General features: G+C 54.1%; 7 protein-coding genes across 8 annotated transcripts; 5 read left to right on the top strand and 2 right to left on the bottom strand.

The window, feature by feature from the left end:
• Positions 1–24: 24 nt before the first annotated feature.
• On the top strand, positions 25–2,138 carry PV07_09600. Of its 2 annotated transcripts, XM_016396871.1 has the most exons (3): positions 25–1,173; positions 1,277–1,404; positions 1,557–2,138. In XM_016396871.1, exons 1-3 carry the CDS (start codon positions 275–277, stop codon positions 1,781–1,783), a joined length of 1,254 nt encoding a protein of 417 aa, XP_016246727.1. In that variant the 5' UTR covers positions 25–274; the 3' UTR covers positions 1,784–2,138. The 2 variants fall into 2 exon arrangements, with proteins under 2 accessions (XP_016246727.1, XP_016246726.1); XM_016396870.1 differs by having other exon boundaries at positions 1,277–2,138.
• Positions 1,962–3,510, bottom strand: PV07_09599 (uncharacterized protein). Its single transcript, XM_016396869.1, has one exon. The coding sequence runs from the start codon at positions 3,176–3,178 to the stop codon at positions 2,096–2,098; it is 1,083 nt and encodes a 360-aa protein (XP_016246725.1). The 5' UTR covers positions 3,179–3,510; the 3' UTR covers positions 1,962–2,095.
• Positions 3,511–4,063: 553 nt separating this feature from the next.
• PV07_09598 (uncharacterized protein) lies at positions 4,064–5,719 on the top strand (the record flags this gene model as incomplete). Its single annotated transcript, XM_016396868.1, has 4 exons — positions 4,064–4,080; positions 4,139–4,185; positions 4,246–4,718; positions 4,772–5,719. 4 exons carry the CDS (start codon positions 4,064–4,066, stop codon positions 5,717–5,719), a joined length of 1,485 nt encoding a protein of 494 aa, XP_016246724.1.
• Positions 5,720–6,137: 418 nt separating this feature from the next.
• Positions 6,138–7,599, top strand: PV07_09597 (uncharacterized protein; the record flags this gene model as incomplete). The annotated part of the gene is made up of 3 exons (XM_016396867.1): positions 6,138–6,319; positions 6,369–6,876; positions 6,938–7,599. The coding sequence occupies 3 exons, from the start codon at positions 6,138–6,140 to the stop codon at positions 7,265–7,267; spliced, it is 1,020 nt and encodes a 339-aa protein (XP_016246723.1). The 3' UTR covers positions 7,268–7,599.
• Positions 7,600–8,220: 621 nt separating this feature from the next.
• On the top strand, positions 8,221–10,174 carry PV07_09596 (uncharacterized protein; the record flags this gene model as incomplete). Its single annotated transcript, XM_016396866.1, has 3 exons — positions 8,221–9,337; positions 9,387–10,009; positions 10,073–10,174. The coding sequence occupies 3 exons, from the start codon at positions 8,221–8,223 to the stop codon at positions 10,172–10,174; spliced, it is 1,842 nt and encodes a 613-aa protein (XP_016246722.1).
• Positions 10,175–10,981: 807 nt separating this feature from the next.
• Positions 10,982–12,519, top strand: PV07_09595 (uncharacterized protein; the record flags this gene model as incomplete). The annotated part of the gene is made up of 4 exons (XM_016396865.1): positions 10,982–11,040; positions 11,092–11,553; positions 11,634–12,221; positions 12,282–12,519. 4 exons carry the CDS (start codon positions 10,982–10,984, stop codon positions 12,517–12,519), a joined length of 1,347 nt encoding a protein of 448 aa, XP_016246721.1.
• Positions 12,520–12,616: 97 nt separating this feature from the next.
• Positions 12,617–13,672, bottom strand: PV07_09594 (uncharacterized protein). Its single transcript, XM_016396864.1, has one exon. It carries the CDS (start codon positions 13,470–13,472, stop codon positions 12,702–12,704), a length of 771 nt encoding a protein of 256 aa, XP_016246720.1. The 5' UTR covers positions 13,473–13,672; the 3' UTR covers positions 12,617–12,701.
• Between the last annotated feature and the right edge of the window lie 2,438 nt (positions 13,673–16,110).

Raw genomic sequence — 16,110 nt, 5'->3', positions numbered from 1 at the left:
AAACCTCCGAGTTAGAGTTTGTAACCTCAGCTGGCAGCTTGCAGCTGAAGGTATTTCCTGTCTCTCCTCATTTTTCTTATTTTCTCTCTCGGCAACTTTCTCTCTTTGCCATCGCGTGATACTACAAAAAGGAAGAGGATAAGAAAAAGAGCTCGCCCCAGTTCTCGCGTTAACCCTCATCCCTAGCCAGTTCACCTTGTGAGATAGTAATAGTCCACGACCCCAACTAGAAACACACCCTCCTGCCGTCATCCTGTTGCGAGGCGTACCAGCTATGGCCGGGCCCGGGTCGTCCAATGCTGCGTCGGACGCCAACGTGGCACAGTCCTTGAAGGTCTCGCTCGACGCCATTGACGCGGCCGATCCGCAGCTGAGGGAGCTCAACCGGACCATCCACGACAACCCGGAGCTGGCGTACCAGGAATTCTTTGCGGCGAAGACCATCTCTGCGTTCCTGAGAAAGGAGGGGTTCGCCGTGACGGAGCAGACCTACGGGCTCGACACATCCTTCACCTGCGAGGTCGGCCAGGGCGGTCCCCTGGTGATCATCTGCGCCGAGTACGATGCGCTGCCCGGAATCGGCCACGCGTGCGGGCACAACCTGATCGCCACGTCCTCGATCGCGGCGTTCCTGGGCGCCGCCGCGGCGCTCCAGTCCTCGTCGGGGCGGATTCCCGGACGGGTGCGGCTGCTGGGCACGCCGGCCGAGGAAGGCGGCGGGGGCAAATGCAAGCTGATCGAGGCCGGGGCGTTCCGCGAGCCGGACATCGTGGCGGCCATCATGGCGCACCCGGTGACGGCGCACCAGTTCTCGGGCGGGTTCACGGGGCTAGCGGGCCTCAAGTTCATCGCCTCGCACAAGTTCCGCGTCGAGTACCGGGGCCGCCAGGCCCACGCGGCCGGGGAGCCCTGGAACGGCGTCAACGCCCTCGACGCGGCCGTGTCGGCCTACAACAGCGTCTCGATGCTGCGGCAGCAGATGCGCCCCGACGAGCGCGTCCACGGCGTCGTCGAGGACGGCGGCACCGTGCCCAATGTCATCACAGCCTACACGCGCATGAACTGGTACGTGAGGGCCCCCAACATGGAGAGGGCCGATCAGTTGCTGGACAAGGTTCACAAGTGCTGCGAGGCCGCCGCCGCGGCGACGGGCTGTGAGATCAAGTACATTCCGTGAGTCGGACTCCCCCCTCCCCCTTTCATTTAGGAAAACTATGGCAACTTTTCGTGGTTGTATAGCAAGTATTCTTTCCTGGTGGCTGACGCGGTTTCAAAGCGCCCCTACGTACAAGAACCTGAGGGTCAATCTGCCCCTGTGCCGGCAGTATGTCGAGGACATGGCGACGCTGGGGGAGAAGATCATGGTCAAGAACGATGAATCGTACACCGCGTCGACCGATATGGGTAAGAAAAAGACACCTTTCCCCTCCACCAACGCCAACTGCACGAAAGAGGGCCCCATCGTCAAGAACCACCCCTTGGTACCTATGGAGATACCTAAATCCCTATCGTTATGTACATCCATCACTAACCAAAACGGCGGTTGGTCGGCGCAGGAAACGTCTCGTTCGAGGTCCCCAGCTTCCACGGCGCGTTCCCCATCCCCACGGACGCCCATGTCTCCATGCACCACCCCCGGTTCGCGGGCCACGCGGCCACGGACGAGGCGCACCGGGCGGCGATCCAGTGCGCCAAGGGGATGGCGATGCTGGCGCTGCGCGTGCTCACGAACCCTCAGCTCGCGGAGGAAGCGAGGAAGGATTTTGAGAACCTGGATGAGTGATCGAGCTTGCCACGTGAATGAATGGACGGGCGGAAGACCTAGTCGGGAACTCGGGTCCGCTCTCTACGTCTTGACATCGCTTACAACAAATCCTGGCGACAGATGTAGTTACGATCATCTGAATCTGGGGATCGGATGGATCGTTCGAGATGCGCAGAAAGTGAATTGATTGTGTATAATCTATGTGAATCCAGATAAGAGTAACTCCAAGCGACCTGCACCAGCTGGACATGCGCAGCCTCGCCCTCTTGACCACGCCCAACACCGTATCTTCCAATCTCTGCATCTATAAGTTTACAATCTCTATCGGTTTCAGACACCTGAGGCGGCGAGTGCGGCAGGACTCTGAGGCAGGATCAATGTTCCGGCAAGGACACTCTCTTTGGTCGGTGCACCTTCCTCGTCAGCCACGACAGCAATGATGATTCCTAGCGGTTCGATTTGTGGTGGGATCACCGCGCTGTAGGTCGTGGTATTAAAGGGGACGGAGATATTGTAGACGCCGTGGAAGAAGACGGCATAGTAGTCCTGGTCAGGGGTGAAGTGGGGTTGGTTGTCGGGTTGAGTGAAATTGAACACTATGGTTGAACCGGGGGTGATGGCCGTAGTGCCCGCCCCGGGTGTTATTTGTGGCAGATTCTGGCGCGGCGTTGGGTATATCGGGTTCTCGAGCGGGCAGGAACCATTGACAACCCATTCATTGGTAAAGTCCAGAATCTGGTTCGCGTAGGGATACACGGTGTCCGCCGGGCCGGCAAAAGGGGTGGATTTCCAGTTGTCAATGAGCGACCACGTATTGTGTCGTGATTCGGTTGCGGCGATTGCAACAAGAGCCGCCTTTGATAAAGTGAGCTTGGCTTGCAACTCTAGACCTGTCAGGAATGCCATGCTGGAGATCTCAATGACTGTCTGGAGCGCAATGTAACTGATTGGGTCTTCAAAGGGATACACGTATTGACAGGGTCCCGGCTTGACCGAGTTGGTGGAGATTTGATCCTGGAAGATGCGCAGATGGCCCGCTTCATTGTCACGGATCTGCTGAATACGCTCGTAGGTGGTGTTGGGCAAGCCGGCTTCAATGAAATCAGTGCTGTTGAAACGCTCAACCCCCTGTTGGTAGAAGGAGAAGATGACCCATTCGGCAGACAGCAGGTTCTGGAAGAGGAGGTCGTCTTCGCCAGGAGGCCCTGCAGTGGTGTTGACAATGGCACCCGTGATATTGCCAGGGAACGGAGGTGCCGTGCCGCTATAGGTACTGTATAGCGGGGACTGGCCTGGAATGGGGCCATAAGAAGTATTCGATAGTTCGGAGAGCAGCGGTTCTGCTACGGGTGCGCAATGCGCTAGGCTGAATGCCAGAACAGCGGCAAGGGGAGTGAAGCGTATGAATGCCATGGTAAATAAGAGACAGTGCTGGTCTTGCGATATGTCTTTGAAGGTTGTGTTGGATCGAGACTCGAGGACGTGGCCTCTGGGGTTCTTATACCCTCGCTGGGGAGACGTGTACGTGCTGTGTCCATCATCGAACAACTGACGCAGTGTGGCCCAGCGAGATTGAGGCCAATCGAGGAATCCTCCTGAACAGGGCTAGAGTCAGGCCTCGAGGCTGATCGCTGCTCATTTTGGGCGAGGCGCTGTACGTGCTGGGGAGCTGGGTACGTAGCTCTGTGTGTGTCGCCTATGACGATGAGTGCTTGCTGAAGAGACCAGTGCTTGCAGGGAGGAGATGCAGTTGTTTGGGTGCTAGGGAGATGGGGACGAGGTGTTGGAGGTGAAGATGCACGTAAGAGACCTGTTCTGACCTTTCCTAAAACGGTCTATTTTTCGATTGGTCCGTCCGCACAGTCGCCGGCGGCTGGTGCAGCCACCGCTCCATCTTCGACTGAAGTTTCATGGCCTCAAAACCCCATGAACCTCCCGTGCCCCCCGACGGTCTGAGCCACCAACACGCTCAGCCTCATCTATCCTCCCCTTTCCCATCCATGCCGTCACCATCTCCATGTCTCTGTCTTCATCAAAGCTCTTCTCTCCGACCAGTCTGCCTTCTGTCCACACTATTTTCTCACTCTCAGCTGCGAAGTTCATCGCTTCACGTTCAGGCCACCAACACTCCCTGCAATGCCTTTGCGGACATCAACGCTGGCGAACAAGGACAAAGTCGACAGTATTTCCCTGGTTTCCTTGCTAGACTTCTCTACAAGACCTGCAGCTTGATTCCTTAGAGAGCACACATCGCATGCTCCTTCTTTTCCGTCACCCTCGCTTCATGATTCACTAACTATGGTTGGTCGTGGTGGGTGGGTCGTCCATGCCTTTTCATGAATCCCTGATGTACCTACTAACGATGGTCTGTAGGCGGTCAAAAGCGTGCTTCACCTGCCGCCGAAGACGCCTCAAGTGTGGTAGGATGCCCGTCAGCGTCGTTCGTCGTTCTTGATTGACTCATACTGATCCAAACCCAGACGAGACCAAACCGGAATGTGTCCGATGCCAGAGAAGCGAGCTCGAATGCACAGGCTACCCAAAGGGATTAGAGTTCATCGACGACAATCCAGTGTATCGTCCGCGAAAAAGATCTCAGCCTCGAAAAGATGCCCTATTACACATGGCAGGGCCAAAGCCTAGCCTGAGTATTCTGGGAGATGACCTGTACTTCGCGTTCATGAACCAAGAGTTGCAGGATGGTAATGCCTTTCTCGACGACCGTTGGCCTGGCTTCGACGCCATTCGTATGCCCGACTGCCTTCCTCGGCGTTGCATGAAGTCATTCGCTGCGTCATTTTTCGGCCGCAGAGTCAACGTCAAACAAGCACAGCGGGAAGGAATGAACCTCTATGTCAGATCTCTTAGGGAACTCAACGAGCATCTTTCTCGACCCGGGGCATTTTCGGCTGGTCACACTGTCCTCTCAATAGCAATCCTCACGATGTGCGAAGTAGGTGTTATGGTTGATTTTTCAAGGGGCAAAGAAGCTGACTGAAGACCAAGTATCTTACTGCAACCAGTGGGACTGGGTGGATTCAGCATATGTTGGGCATGGCCGAATACTTCCGGCTTCAAGGCTTTGAGATTTTCAAAGAGCCATACACCATGTGGACGTTTCAGACCGATCGATTTTCGATGATTCTCGCCGCCGTCGCGGCCCGTTCTCCAACATGTCTCGCCTCAGAAGAGTGGAAGACCATTCCCTGGATACTTTCCCGAACGCCGAAGAATCCGGTGGGGTACTTGATTGACATCGCTTCCGAGCTTCCTGCCTTATATCTGAAGTTTATTCGATACCTAAAAACAACAGACGCAGGCGCAAAGGCGGAACTGAACATCAGTCTCGAGACGGATTTTATGGATCTTCTCCAACGTATGCGAGACTGGCACACCAAATGGGAGCGTGAGGTCAAGCCTCAAGTTGAAGAGGTTCCTCTATCAAAAGGAGAGCAGCAGAAATTTGGCTTTGCATCCAAATTAGCCTTCGACAGTATAGCCGACACAGGCTACACGTTCGTCTTGTACAATACCACGGTAATTATCCTTTTGGAACTTTGGAAGACGCTTCGGAAGGCACAAATGACACTATCCACAAGTCTCAGTGGTGGCATCGAGGAGGACATCAGGCGGCTACCGGACCTTCCCACCGATAAATTGAAGGGCCACCTCAACGACGAACTCCCCAGGATACCCAGTTCATCTCTAGTATATCAAGCTCGAAGAGCAGCTCTTGACATCTGTCGAACACTACCCCTTTATCTGATGCCATCGGGTTCCTGGACCCATGGCATCCAGATGATCATTCCCATCCGCATGGCACTCATTGTGTTTCGTCAGGACGGTGGCGGCCCGCAAGTATCCTGGCTGGAAGACTGTATGCAGCAGATTGGCAGGTCGCAGCGAGGGTGGGAGATTGGAAGGTACGCCATGCAGGGATATGGATACTCATGAATACTCTGGCGTTGAGACCTTGGGCTTCGCTTGAGGAAGCTTTATTCTGATGCTGTGTTTCGGATATGTCTCTGCACTGTGGTTCGACTATTGTTTGGAGCAAGAGCACGCTATCAGATGGAATGTCGTCGAAAATTATTTTGTATGTCGGAGGAAAGTTAGATGAAAGTGATATCTCTGCGAAGAAGGAGATGAGAGTGGGATTACGATGTGAATCTTCGGGGAAGACAGCAGTGAAGGGATCTTTCACCGCAACTCTCACTTCACCACAAGTCCTACTCGCTCATCTGTTTGTACCCCCAAGGTCTCCGACCTTTCTCCAACTCGCGATTCTTCAAATCAACTCTCCATTTTGCCTGTGGCAGGTCCTGCAGGTTCCCTTACCCAACACATCCATCCACCAGGACTGGTTTTCAATATGGCGGATCAAGCCTGGAAGCTGAGTGACACATCACCCTCGTCGCCCTTGACGCGCACCATCCCAACACCGCCCTCGCCGCCCTGGGGGTACACCATCCCAACACCGCCGAGACTTGAATATGATGCAAGCACGATTGAGTTGCTTGAGTTTGGGAAAGGATGGAGAAATGAAGTAGTAGGGTAAATCACCGGTCCCATGACATATGTTGACTTGCTAACGGCCTCGCAGGTACCAAGGCCCAGTAATCGTTCTTAACCGGGGAGCGCGCTGGTGGCATCGCGAAGTGACTTTCTCTGCTGCGATACTCGTAGGGAGAAAAGGCGACAACTTTATGTGGGCATTTCTGCCTCCAGGACCTCAGTTCCAAACAAAGATGGCAGGCCTATTTGGCCGTGAATGGAGTCCACGAGCGGACACATCCATCTTGTCGGACAAAGACTGGACCTTCTCCCCTTATGTCGAGTCCTGGTGGAACACTACGGTTCGGGCATGCCGTGTCAGGGATCGCTCAAGCCCGCCGGACTCATCAGAGGCTATCAGCGCGATTGTGCTGTACAACACAGACGCCGCTATGCCCGAAGATGGAGGATGCCGGAGGAGGCATTGCGGGGAACCATGGAAATCTATCAAAGATTGGTGGGCTTTCGATTGCAATGTTCCTCCACGTTTTTACAGAGCGCCGACCTTGGCGGAAGCCGAGACCCTCGAAGCCGAAGGAGACTCGATCACTGGAAGCGTCTGTGTTCAAGCCAATGCCTCAAAAGGCGACGAAGAAGAGTAGCAACTGATCAAGGGAGAACTGTCTGAACCAAAGCCCAGCAATTCGTGAGGAAGTGCCCCAAGAGGTGGAGTCAATCCAACCAGCTCCTCCACCCAGCAGCACCGCCATAATCCTCCAGCTTCCCGACCCAGAAGCACCCGCAGGCAACGATGCGCCCCTACGGGATAACAAACCCTTTCGCCTCAATATTAGCATGACGGATCTGCGATCATTGGAACACCTGCCTCTGAGTCCGGAGGATCTTGCAATTATCCAGGAGAAAATCAAGATTTACACAAAGCAGCTGGTGATAGAGGCTGTCATGCAGAAACTTGACGAGGGGCTGAATGCTTTGTTTGACTCCTGAGTTGAGCATGTTGTCTGATCAGAGGGTAATGATACAGGTTGAGCAAGGTCAAAGGGGTGGGACCTGGGACAAAGGGGGCCACAATGCAGTGTAGCGAGCTGGGCTTTTGAACTGGTTGGGGACGCTGTGAGGAGAAACACAGCAACTCAGCATAGAGTGGTCGCAGCCATCCCATCCGGGATAGATGATATTATGGGGCGGAACGTCTCTACTCGAGCCCACAAATATCATGTTTAGGTCAACATGGGCACCAACTTATCAGTCAGGGCTTGGAGCTTCATCAGGACAGGCTCGATAGTCCCATGACAGCATAGGCTGTATGAATCACATGCCAGATTTTTGCATACATGGAATCCATCCTCTCGATGTCCGGTATGGACGCTTGATAAATCCTGGTCCGAGTAGCCGAAAAATCTCGGTATCGGCGGCGTACTTTATGTATCTCCACTTGTATTATCATGGCCCTTTATCCCTTTTCTACAGGCCGTATCGTCCTTCCGACAAGGTGCACTGGTCCGCAAAGATCAGAGGAAGTGAAGCCCTCCTTCTTACTCTAAATCAAAGACGAGAGAGGCAGAAGGCTGATGTTGATACTGACGAGGCTGCGGTCAACTGGGGATCGACGATGGCGGCGGCTGATCGCGTTGTCTCCGCCGGGACCTTCCGGAAGCGGAATAGTTGCTCACGTGATGATAAGAAGTCGGCATTTGAGCCGACGATGGTGGCATTCGAGATTTTGAGGTTTGACCGCAACGTTGCACGCCACCATTCTTGTCCCACTGCCCATCTTCCTGTGTGTCGCCAGTGTCCCTCTGATGGACTACGTCGGAGTCGCTCAACAGCCTTCATACTGAGATCCATCCTCAAAGCATGACCAGCGGAACAGGACCTGTCAGTTGCCGGTATCAGACTCTGCATTCGCCGATTCCATTTGTACTGCCAATCTGCCGAGGATGGGCAACTCGCGCCGCACCAGCAGTCGACGCGCCTCGTCCGTCCACCGCGAAGACCTAGAGGAAACGGCGCCACACTTGCTTGATCGCACCGGATCTCAGGAATTCAGTGTCGTGGAGAGCGTGGCTGTCCAGGAAGTCTCGACTGAAGACGAGACTCCAGATGTGGAACCAGCAACATGGCCGCGGTCGGTGAGGTATCTAGTCTTGCTTTGTGCATTCCTGACCAGCTTGAGCTTCGGCGTAACTCAAGTGCCGCTGCTATACGTCTTCAGGCTTATGACTTGTGACGCCTACTACAAAGATCATCCTTCTGGAGTTGTGCACGGACTTGGGCGGTCCTCCACGACGGCAACCTGGACATCAGTCCTCTCTGCAGCAATGGGACCATCCGTCCACATGACAAGCCCAGGCACTGGAAACGACTCTGATAGATGTTCTATCCATCCAATTGAAAGCGCAACAGCCTTATCAGTGTCCTTGCTGGGTGCCAGCACCACCGTTTTCGGCACATTGAACCTCTTTCTGACCGGCAGCTTGATCAAGCGCATCGGGGTCAAGCCGACATTGATGACCCAGGTGTTCTTCCCTGCCCTCAGGTTGCTGATACAAATTGTGGGTGTCGAGGTCTGGGGCACCGCAGGCATCATCATCATTCAGTGCTCGCAGATCGTCACCATCGTTGGGGGACCCAGTGGGTATATGCTAGCGCTGAACACCTTCATTACCGATGTTGTGGAGCACGAGGGCCGGACAGCGGCGCTCGGTAGGCTGACCGGTAGCATGATGTTTGGCTCTGCCCTGGGCTTTTTGCTGGGCGGTGTTGTGGCCGAGGCTTTCGATATCAAGGCTCCTTTCCGTTTAACCTTGATGCTCTTTTTGACTTCTTGTGCCTATGTTTTCGTCTTCCTGCCGCACATCCCGCCCCCACCAAAAGAAGTCGACCCGGACTCGATCAAGGCGAAGAAGACAAAGATGACTTCAGCCATCACCAAGTTCTTCGGTCCTTTGATGGTTTTTGCGCCCCGGAAATTCGTCACAAGAGACGGTATCGTGCGAACAGAGTACGGTGCATTTCTGCTCGCATGGGGAGTTTTTCTTGGAATTCTAGCCACAGGTGAGATTGATCTGCCCCGGGTGAAATCGTCACTAACATTGAGCAAAAGGGTATCTGCCCACGTTGTTACAACTCTATTCAACAGACGTCTTCGACTTTGGGACACAGCAGAATGGCGGCCTCATCTTTATGTACTCAATGCTGAGGGGCGTCTTCTTGACATTTGCGTTTCCGAAGTTGATCGCCATTGGAAGGAAGTGGATGCTGAAGAGAGACGAGCGGCACATGGCAAATGCAGAAGATTCCAGGCCATCGGAACGTGCACCACTTTTGGCAGAAGACCGAGAGCAAGCCGGCGCCAACGGCATGCGCAACTCAAAAGACAAAGAACCGCAAAAGGAGCAAACGTTTGCTTTTGATCTGACGTACACGAGATTCTCGCTGGTTGCTGATGGACTTCTGACACTGCTTTGCTCCTTTGTTCGCCAGGGCTGGCAAATGTATCTTGTGGCAGTAGTTCTGCCCTTTGCCGCCGGAACTGGTTCGGCGGCAAAAGGGACCGTCCTTCAAATGGTGGGAAGTTCTGCTAGCAGCAGCGAACGTACAGATGCTCTCGCCGGAGTATCATTGGTTGAAAACATGGCTCGACTGTCGACGACGTTTGTCTTTGGTGTCATTTTTGCAGCGTTTGCGAGTATTGGGAGAACGGAGCTTGTTTTCACGTGCAACGCGGTATGTGGATCTGTTCGACTAAGACAACTTCTTATAAGTGACACTACTGACTCTACTTCCCAGGCTGTCGCATTGATAGGGTTCGGGGTTTTGGTATTCGCTCGCTTTCCACCAGAAGGCAGTCGCAGACTTGATCAAAAGGACGACGTGAATTCTGCGTCATGAAACTTCACATCGCAAGAAGTTCTCTTGGAATAGCCTCGTGTACCAAAGGTCAACTTCAAGGACGAGCTATCTTACCGCATCCTCTCGGTTCAAATGGACAAAATGTTCTAGCATTCGGACTAAAATCACCACCAAAATTATTTGCAATGCCAAACTCCAAACCACCTATTGGGCGTATACTATATTGACAATCAATGTCAACCCCACGCGACGCCAGGGTGGTTGTAGTCACAACTACTGCCAATACATCAGCTCTTCCCACTTTCTCACCAATTTTGAGAAGTGACAAGACCAGGGAATGGTATTGTGGCCCTATTTCCGGCTTGAATGCTGTTACTCCTGCTGTCTGTCGATGTGGGCGCGCGACACGTATGTCACCACCCACATCCATGTCACTCAACCGATAACTACGAGGGTGTTATGGTGGTTCTTGTCATTCAAAAGACTTCCGCATACTTGACCAGGTTCACATCCCTTGGTATCACCAACTCACTATGTCCCCTAGAGGGTCCGCGACCGAATCTTCCCATATCCTGTCACCAGTGTCCGCCTGATGCTTGTGTGATGCCTCGTTGTTACCGCAAAACACTGTAGCTGTGACCGTGGATACACAGCCTTCGTTGGCTCAAACAAGTGACAACATGCTGAGACTAAATTGAAAGTCTACATCTATATATGAGTGCGGCTAAGAGAGTTGGACTTCGCCTATCGGCTTCATCAACCCCTGGCTGTCATACCACATTTGTTTACCACACACCAAAGATACTTTGACGCTTCCTCAGCAATATCCAAGCACGTTCATTCCACATGGCTCTGCCGTCCAGCTTGGAATGGCTCTCTCCTCCTATTGTCCTAGGAGCTTTCGTGTAAACTGCCTGAGAGTGTCTTTCGGATTATTCTAACGCTGGATCGTCTAGCCTTTGGGACGTTCTCGAGCAGCGGATATCCGAAAGAAATCGCAAACGGTATCGCGAGTTTCCCATACCCCGTCCTGAGGACCGTGCATACAGCGCTTCTGATGTCAGCATCATCGTCCCCACCGTCGACACAGATCCGGCGTTCTCTGAATGCCTCAGTGGGTTGCTTAGAAATAGACCGCTCGAGATCATCATTATTACCACCGAAGAAGAGGAAGGCAGGATCCGAGAGCTTGTTCATATTCCGTCTGTGGAAGCCAATATAGGCAAGACGGATATTCGTATTCTCACGGTGCTCAAGGCGAACAAACGAGATCAACTTCTGCGAGGCATCAACGAGAGCAAAGGAGGTATTATGGCGTTGGTCGACGATGACGCGTTCTGGAAACATGAGACCGTGCTTACACATCTTCTGGCGCCTTTTCAGCAGGAAGACATTGGACTTGTCGGTGGTCCAATAAAGTGAGTTGCTTGGGAAATCCCTGCGTAGATGCTCAACTGCCGGACTCGGTCGCAGTAGGCTAACACGGAATCTTTGGCAGCTCATATCTACCGACCAAGAGACAGAATTCCAGCGTAATCACGCCTTGGGAGGTGGCCGCTATTCGTCTTCGTGGGAAGCGCCATGGAAGCATGAAAGGTGCGTATGCCGCGGATGGTGGAATCAACTTTTGTGTCTCCGGTGTTACAGCGCTACTCCGTTCCGAGATCGCGCGCAACCCGTCGTTCCAACGTGCTTTTGCGAACGATATGTGGATGGGCCAACGACAAAACTCTGGTGATGACAGCTTCATCACACGATGGGTCCTTTTCCAACATCTCTTCAAATCCCCGGTGAGCGACGGGCAGAGACCAGTCCAATGGAAGCTTGGTATGCAGCTTACAAAGGAAGCCGAGGTCGGTACCTCTATCATGCCAGACGCACGGTTCGCTGGGCAAATGAAACGATGGTATCGGAGCGGCCTTCGACACCGATTGATGTGTCTCGTGTACGAACCCGGCATTGTGGGAATGTACAAGACTTGTCCTTATATGACACGAAAGATGGTGGAAGGAATGCTCAATCCGGTGTTGCTGTGGGTGCGCCTGTACTGCTTCTGGAGAATATTCCATGTCTGTCCGTGGTTTGCGTAAGGTCCTACCTAAAGCCGACCCTGGCTCTCTCGAACCAAGCTAACGAGTCCTCATAGTTTCTTCGTGCTCTCTATCAAGCTTTACACTTACATCGACGGTCTGCTCGACTTTGCAAACGAATACCCCTTTGCCCGGCGGCACCTGTGGGCGGCTCTTCTTGTCGACAGACTCTACCTCGTCTCGGACTGGTACTGTTGGATCACGCTGGGGACTGAGGCGTGGATAACGAGGCACGCAGTGGATGACTGTGAGGCAGATGTGGGTCCCAGTGGAAATCGTGTCAAAGAAGAATAGCGGCATCAAACAGCGGCTGTGTGACAGTCCTTGCGTCTGAGACTGCGTTGCTGGAGGTACCCAACGACAGTGCGGCCCGAAAATAGTTGTTATATTGGCTAGATATGAACGGATGGGAATTACGTGGAGGATGATAGGATCCAATACTTGTTTGCTCCGCATGCTCGAGCATACTCTCTCGTTCAGCCCTCATGTAAGAACTGCCTGAACCAAGTCACGGCAGCATTCCTGGCCCTAGCCATCGCCTCCCTCTCGCCCGCCTTGTCAGGATCCCCTCTCACAAGACATCCATGCTCCACCCCGGGCAAATGTAGGTATTCGAAGTAGACGCCCGCCTTGGGGACGGTCTCGAAGGTGTGCGTCTTCAGCTCGGGGGTGTAGGTCGGGTCGTGTTCGGGGGCCAGCATCTGCACGGGGACGGCGACCTCGTCGATGTCCTTCTTGGTGAGCAGGCTCGGGTGGCCCGCGGTGATGCAGTCGACCAGCGGCGGCTGGTGCTCCTGCGCCGTCCCGAGCCGGAAGCACGCCCAGCCGCCGTAGCAGAACCCGACGGCGGCGACGCGCTTGTACCGGGAGCGCAGCAGGCGGGCGGCGGCGAGGATCTCGGGCTCGCGAACCTCGCGGCCGTTGCGGGCCAGAAATCCCGCGAAGTCGACCTCGTGGAAGCGGCCCTGCAGGATGGGCTCGAACGGCAGCACCTCGCCGCCCAGGAAGTCCGGCACGTAGACGGTGGCGTCGGCCTCGCGCGCGTAGTGGTCGGCCAGGAGGCGGGCGTTGGGAAACGTCCACCCCAAGGCGTCGTGGATGAAGAGCACCGCCCGCTCCGGGTTGTCGCCCGTGACATAGCTGTCGTTGGCGCCCAGCTTGTCGACCCGGCCGCTGGGCGTGCCTTGCCATGCGAAGCTCTTGAGGCAGCACGACGGCGACGACGACGACGACGACGACATGGCCATTCTTTACGCCACGCAATGTAGCGATGCTTTACTGCTCTCGTTCTCGAGGGAGATTTGTCCCTCAAGGATTTGGGGGAGAGGGAGAGATGGTGTTTTCTCCCTCCCCGGCCAGGAGAAGGGAGGAGGTTCCCGTCCCGTGCTCAGCTTGGATGGAATCCTCATCCTCGTATTCTGCCTAGACCTGTGAGTCACACAGCCTGGGGAGATGGGCTCTGATTGGAAAGTTGGAAGACGATGCTTCGGTTATCAATGAAGACTGGTGGGGGGATGATGGTTCGGACATGCATCCTCACGGATATCGGATTTAACAAGACACCAAATGAAAGCTGCATAGGAGCTACTGATGTATACAGGACTATGCTACCATGAGACTATCAAACCCCTCCTGATGAGGCGTCATTCGGTGATCGATTGACTGGTGGCTGCGGCCACTCTATGCTGAGCAGCTGCGTTTCTCCTCAAAGCCTCCCCGATCAATTCAAAAAGTCCCACCTCGCTATACTGCAGTCATTCACTGCCCCACGATGTCAGACTGTCCTCTTTCTCCTTCATTCTCTTTACCTGCTGCGCTCGAATCAGCCCAACCGTAGCTTGACACTTCGTGATGGTCACCATTGATGGCAAACAAAGCGCTGTAAGGCACAAGGAAACATGTTCTTCGATGTGCTAGGCCTCCGACTCTGGAAGTTGAGGGCAGCTCCAAGAACGACGGCGTACAAGTGTTCAACTGCGCGGGTCTTTTGCTGTGTTGTGAGGGGAAGGTGTCAGCACCGAGAATAGATGAGACCGTTCAGTGACTGTAAGGACAATAAAGACTGCTCCAGGTTGCACCAGTTTTCCTATCGAAACGCAGTCATGTCCGGCGCAGGCTCTTTCTCACATCTTCCTCTGATTATCTGCATCAAGAACAACAACTTCTTCAACATCAGCAAATACAGGATACCGACCATCGAGACTGACGGAGGGGAATGGAGCATCGAGGGACTTCCGAAACTCCTCCTGTCTGAGCAGACTTGGAGATTTGGCTGAGGCCCGATCAAATAGTGGACTGACCGCTTTTGGATGTTAGCACATAATAACACCGCGGTGCGGTGGCAGCCATCGAAGCAAGAATGCCATAGAGCGTTCTCCATGCTTGAAAGGCTTTCAGGGGGAAATGACAAGGCGTTGAGCGGCCGCGAACCGGGGCAGCCTCAAAATCACGTCATCGGTCTAGCCATACGCCACAGATAGATGCGAGTCTCTCCCACGATGTCAACAGGGCGCATCTGGTAGTAAGATGCATCGCTGACACGCTGCGCTGTTCAGCCACAGGTCAGCTAGAGATAAGAGAGGCTTGCAGGTTGATGTAAAGAAGCAAAAGGCGATGAGAAAAGCAAGTTTGGAGTGAGCAGGGCCCGGTTTTGCCAAGTCGCAGACTCAGAGCTCTCCGAGTCTTGGACCCGACGAAGAGAGCAGCAATCAAGTCAATGACAAACATGCGAGTGTCATCTCCGGACTTGGTGTTGCTTGTCAACAGTTGCTCTACTGGATGTGTAGGCAGGACACGCTGAAACACGGTGAGAGAGTGTTGACACGGGTAAACAGCCAATATCCCCTTTGGTGATGTCCCATGCGGGCGGTGTATCATCTCCACTCGGGCGGTTACTATCGAATGAAAGAGCACGTTCTCGAAAGCGTTGCCGGGTTATACTCCGGACTGTCGGGCTGGCGTGACGGCGAACCTGCAGTCTCGCGTGTTGGCAGATCAGCGGTGACCGGTGGCCACATGGGGTGTCCAGGGGTAGAGGAGAGCACAATGAGGCAAGTGACACCGAATCCGGGAACATGTATGGTTGGACGTGGCTAAGCAATTACAGTTAGCGCGACTAGCTCCCTGAGAGGCCACTTTCATTGGCCCCCTTTATATAGCTCAGCCCAGCATCAAACCTTAAATCCGCTATCGATACGGCCGCCAAATTGAGCTTCATTTCGGGATCGTCGCGTATAGGCTGCAGCCGCCTCGTGGCGGAGAATGGGCCTCTTGGCAATGCAACGCCTTTAAGACCAGTGGACGTTCTCATCTCTACTAATCCGTTTTCTCGACGTTTCTCGCTTTTGGCCCTCCCGCCCTTTCGCCTTTGTTCCGCTTCGATACAAACGGCTTGTCTTTGCCTCCCCACTTGGCCTCTCGTTTCCCCACGGTTGCAGGGAAATATGCTCGCCTGTGCCCAGTTCAACAATGGGATGCAGTGCCTCCTGGCCAGAAATTGCCGGTATGGAACAGGAAAGGAACCGGAGGGCCGGGGCCCCTGCAGGAGCACTTTCGACGACAGCTTCACGGCGGTTGGGGGAAGAATACCTCGTATGGGTTATGGTCGTATCCACCAGAGTCGAACAATAGGCAAATCAGCCTACGGCTTGCCTGCGGGTAGGGAATTACTTCGTGTCCAGGAAATCAAAGTCTCCTCTTCCCATACAAGGCGCCAATCATGTCACATCTCCTTCTTTACATAGCATACCACGCGCTGAGCTCTCATGAGTCTGGCCCCCCCGATCCACTCGCAACTGATCCACGACCATCTCCGGCTCCAAGGCTGATTTCTCCTCTGGCGGAAGTCGATTTGTTTCTGTGAGTCAAGGTTTGTCCGTCCCCATC

The sequence above is a fragment of the Cladophialophora immunda genome (assembly GCF_000835495.1).
Source record: "Cladophialophora immunda strain CBS 83496 unplaced genomic scaffold supercont1.5, whole genome shotgun sequence".
NCBI classification, from domain to species: domain Eukaryota; kingdom Fungi; phylum Ascomycota; class Eurotiomycetes; order Chaetothyriales; family Herpotrichiellaceae; genus Cladophialophora; species Cladophialophora immunda.
The sequence above is the reverse complement of the archived record's forward strand: the minus strand, read 5'-3'. Positions and strand labels throughout refer to the sequence as shown.

Bases quoted from the DNA above. Each gene is read 5' to 3' on its own strand.
- PV07_09600 (XM_016396870.1), top strand. From the start codon at position 275: ATGGCCGGGCCCGGGTCGTCCAATGCTGCGTCGGACGCCAACGTGGCA. The intron at 1,174-1,276 runs GTGAGTCGGACT...GCGGTTTCAAAG, and splicing joins TGTGAGATCAAGTACATTCC to CGCCCCTACGTACAAGAACC.
- PV07_09599 (XM_016396869.1), bottom strand. From the start codon at position 3,178: ATGGCATTCATACGCTTCACTCCCCTTGCCGCTGTTCTGGCATTCAGC.
- PV07_09594 (XM_016396864.1), bottom strand. From the start codon at position 13,472: ATGGCCATGTCGTCGTCGTCGTCGTCGTCGCCGTCGTGCTGCCTCAAG.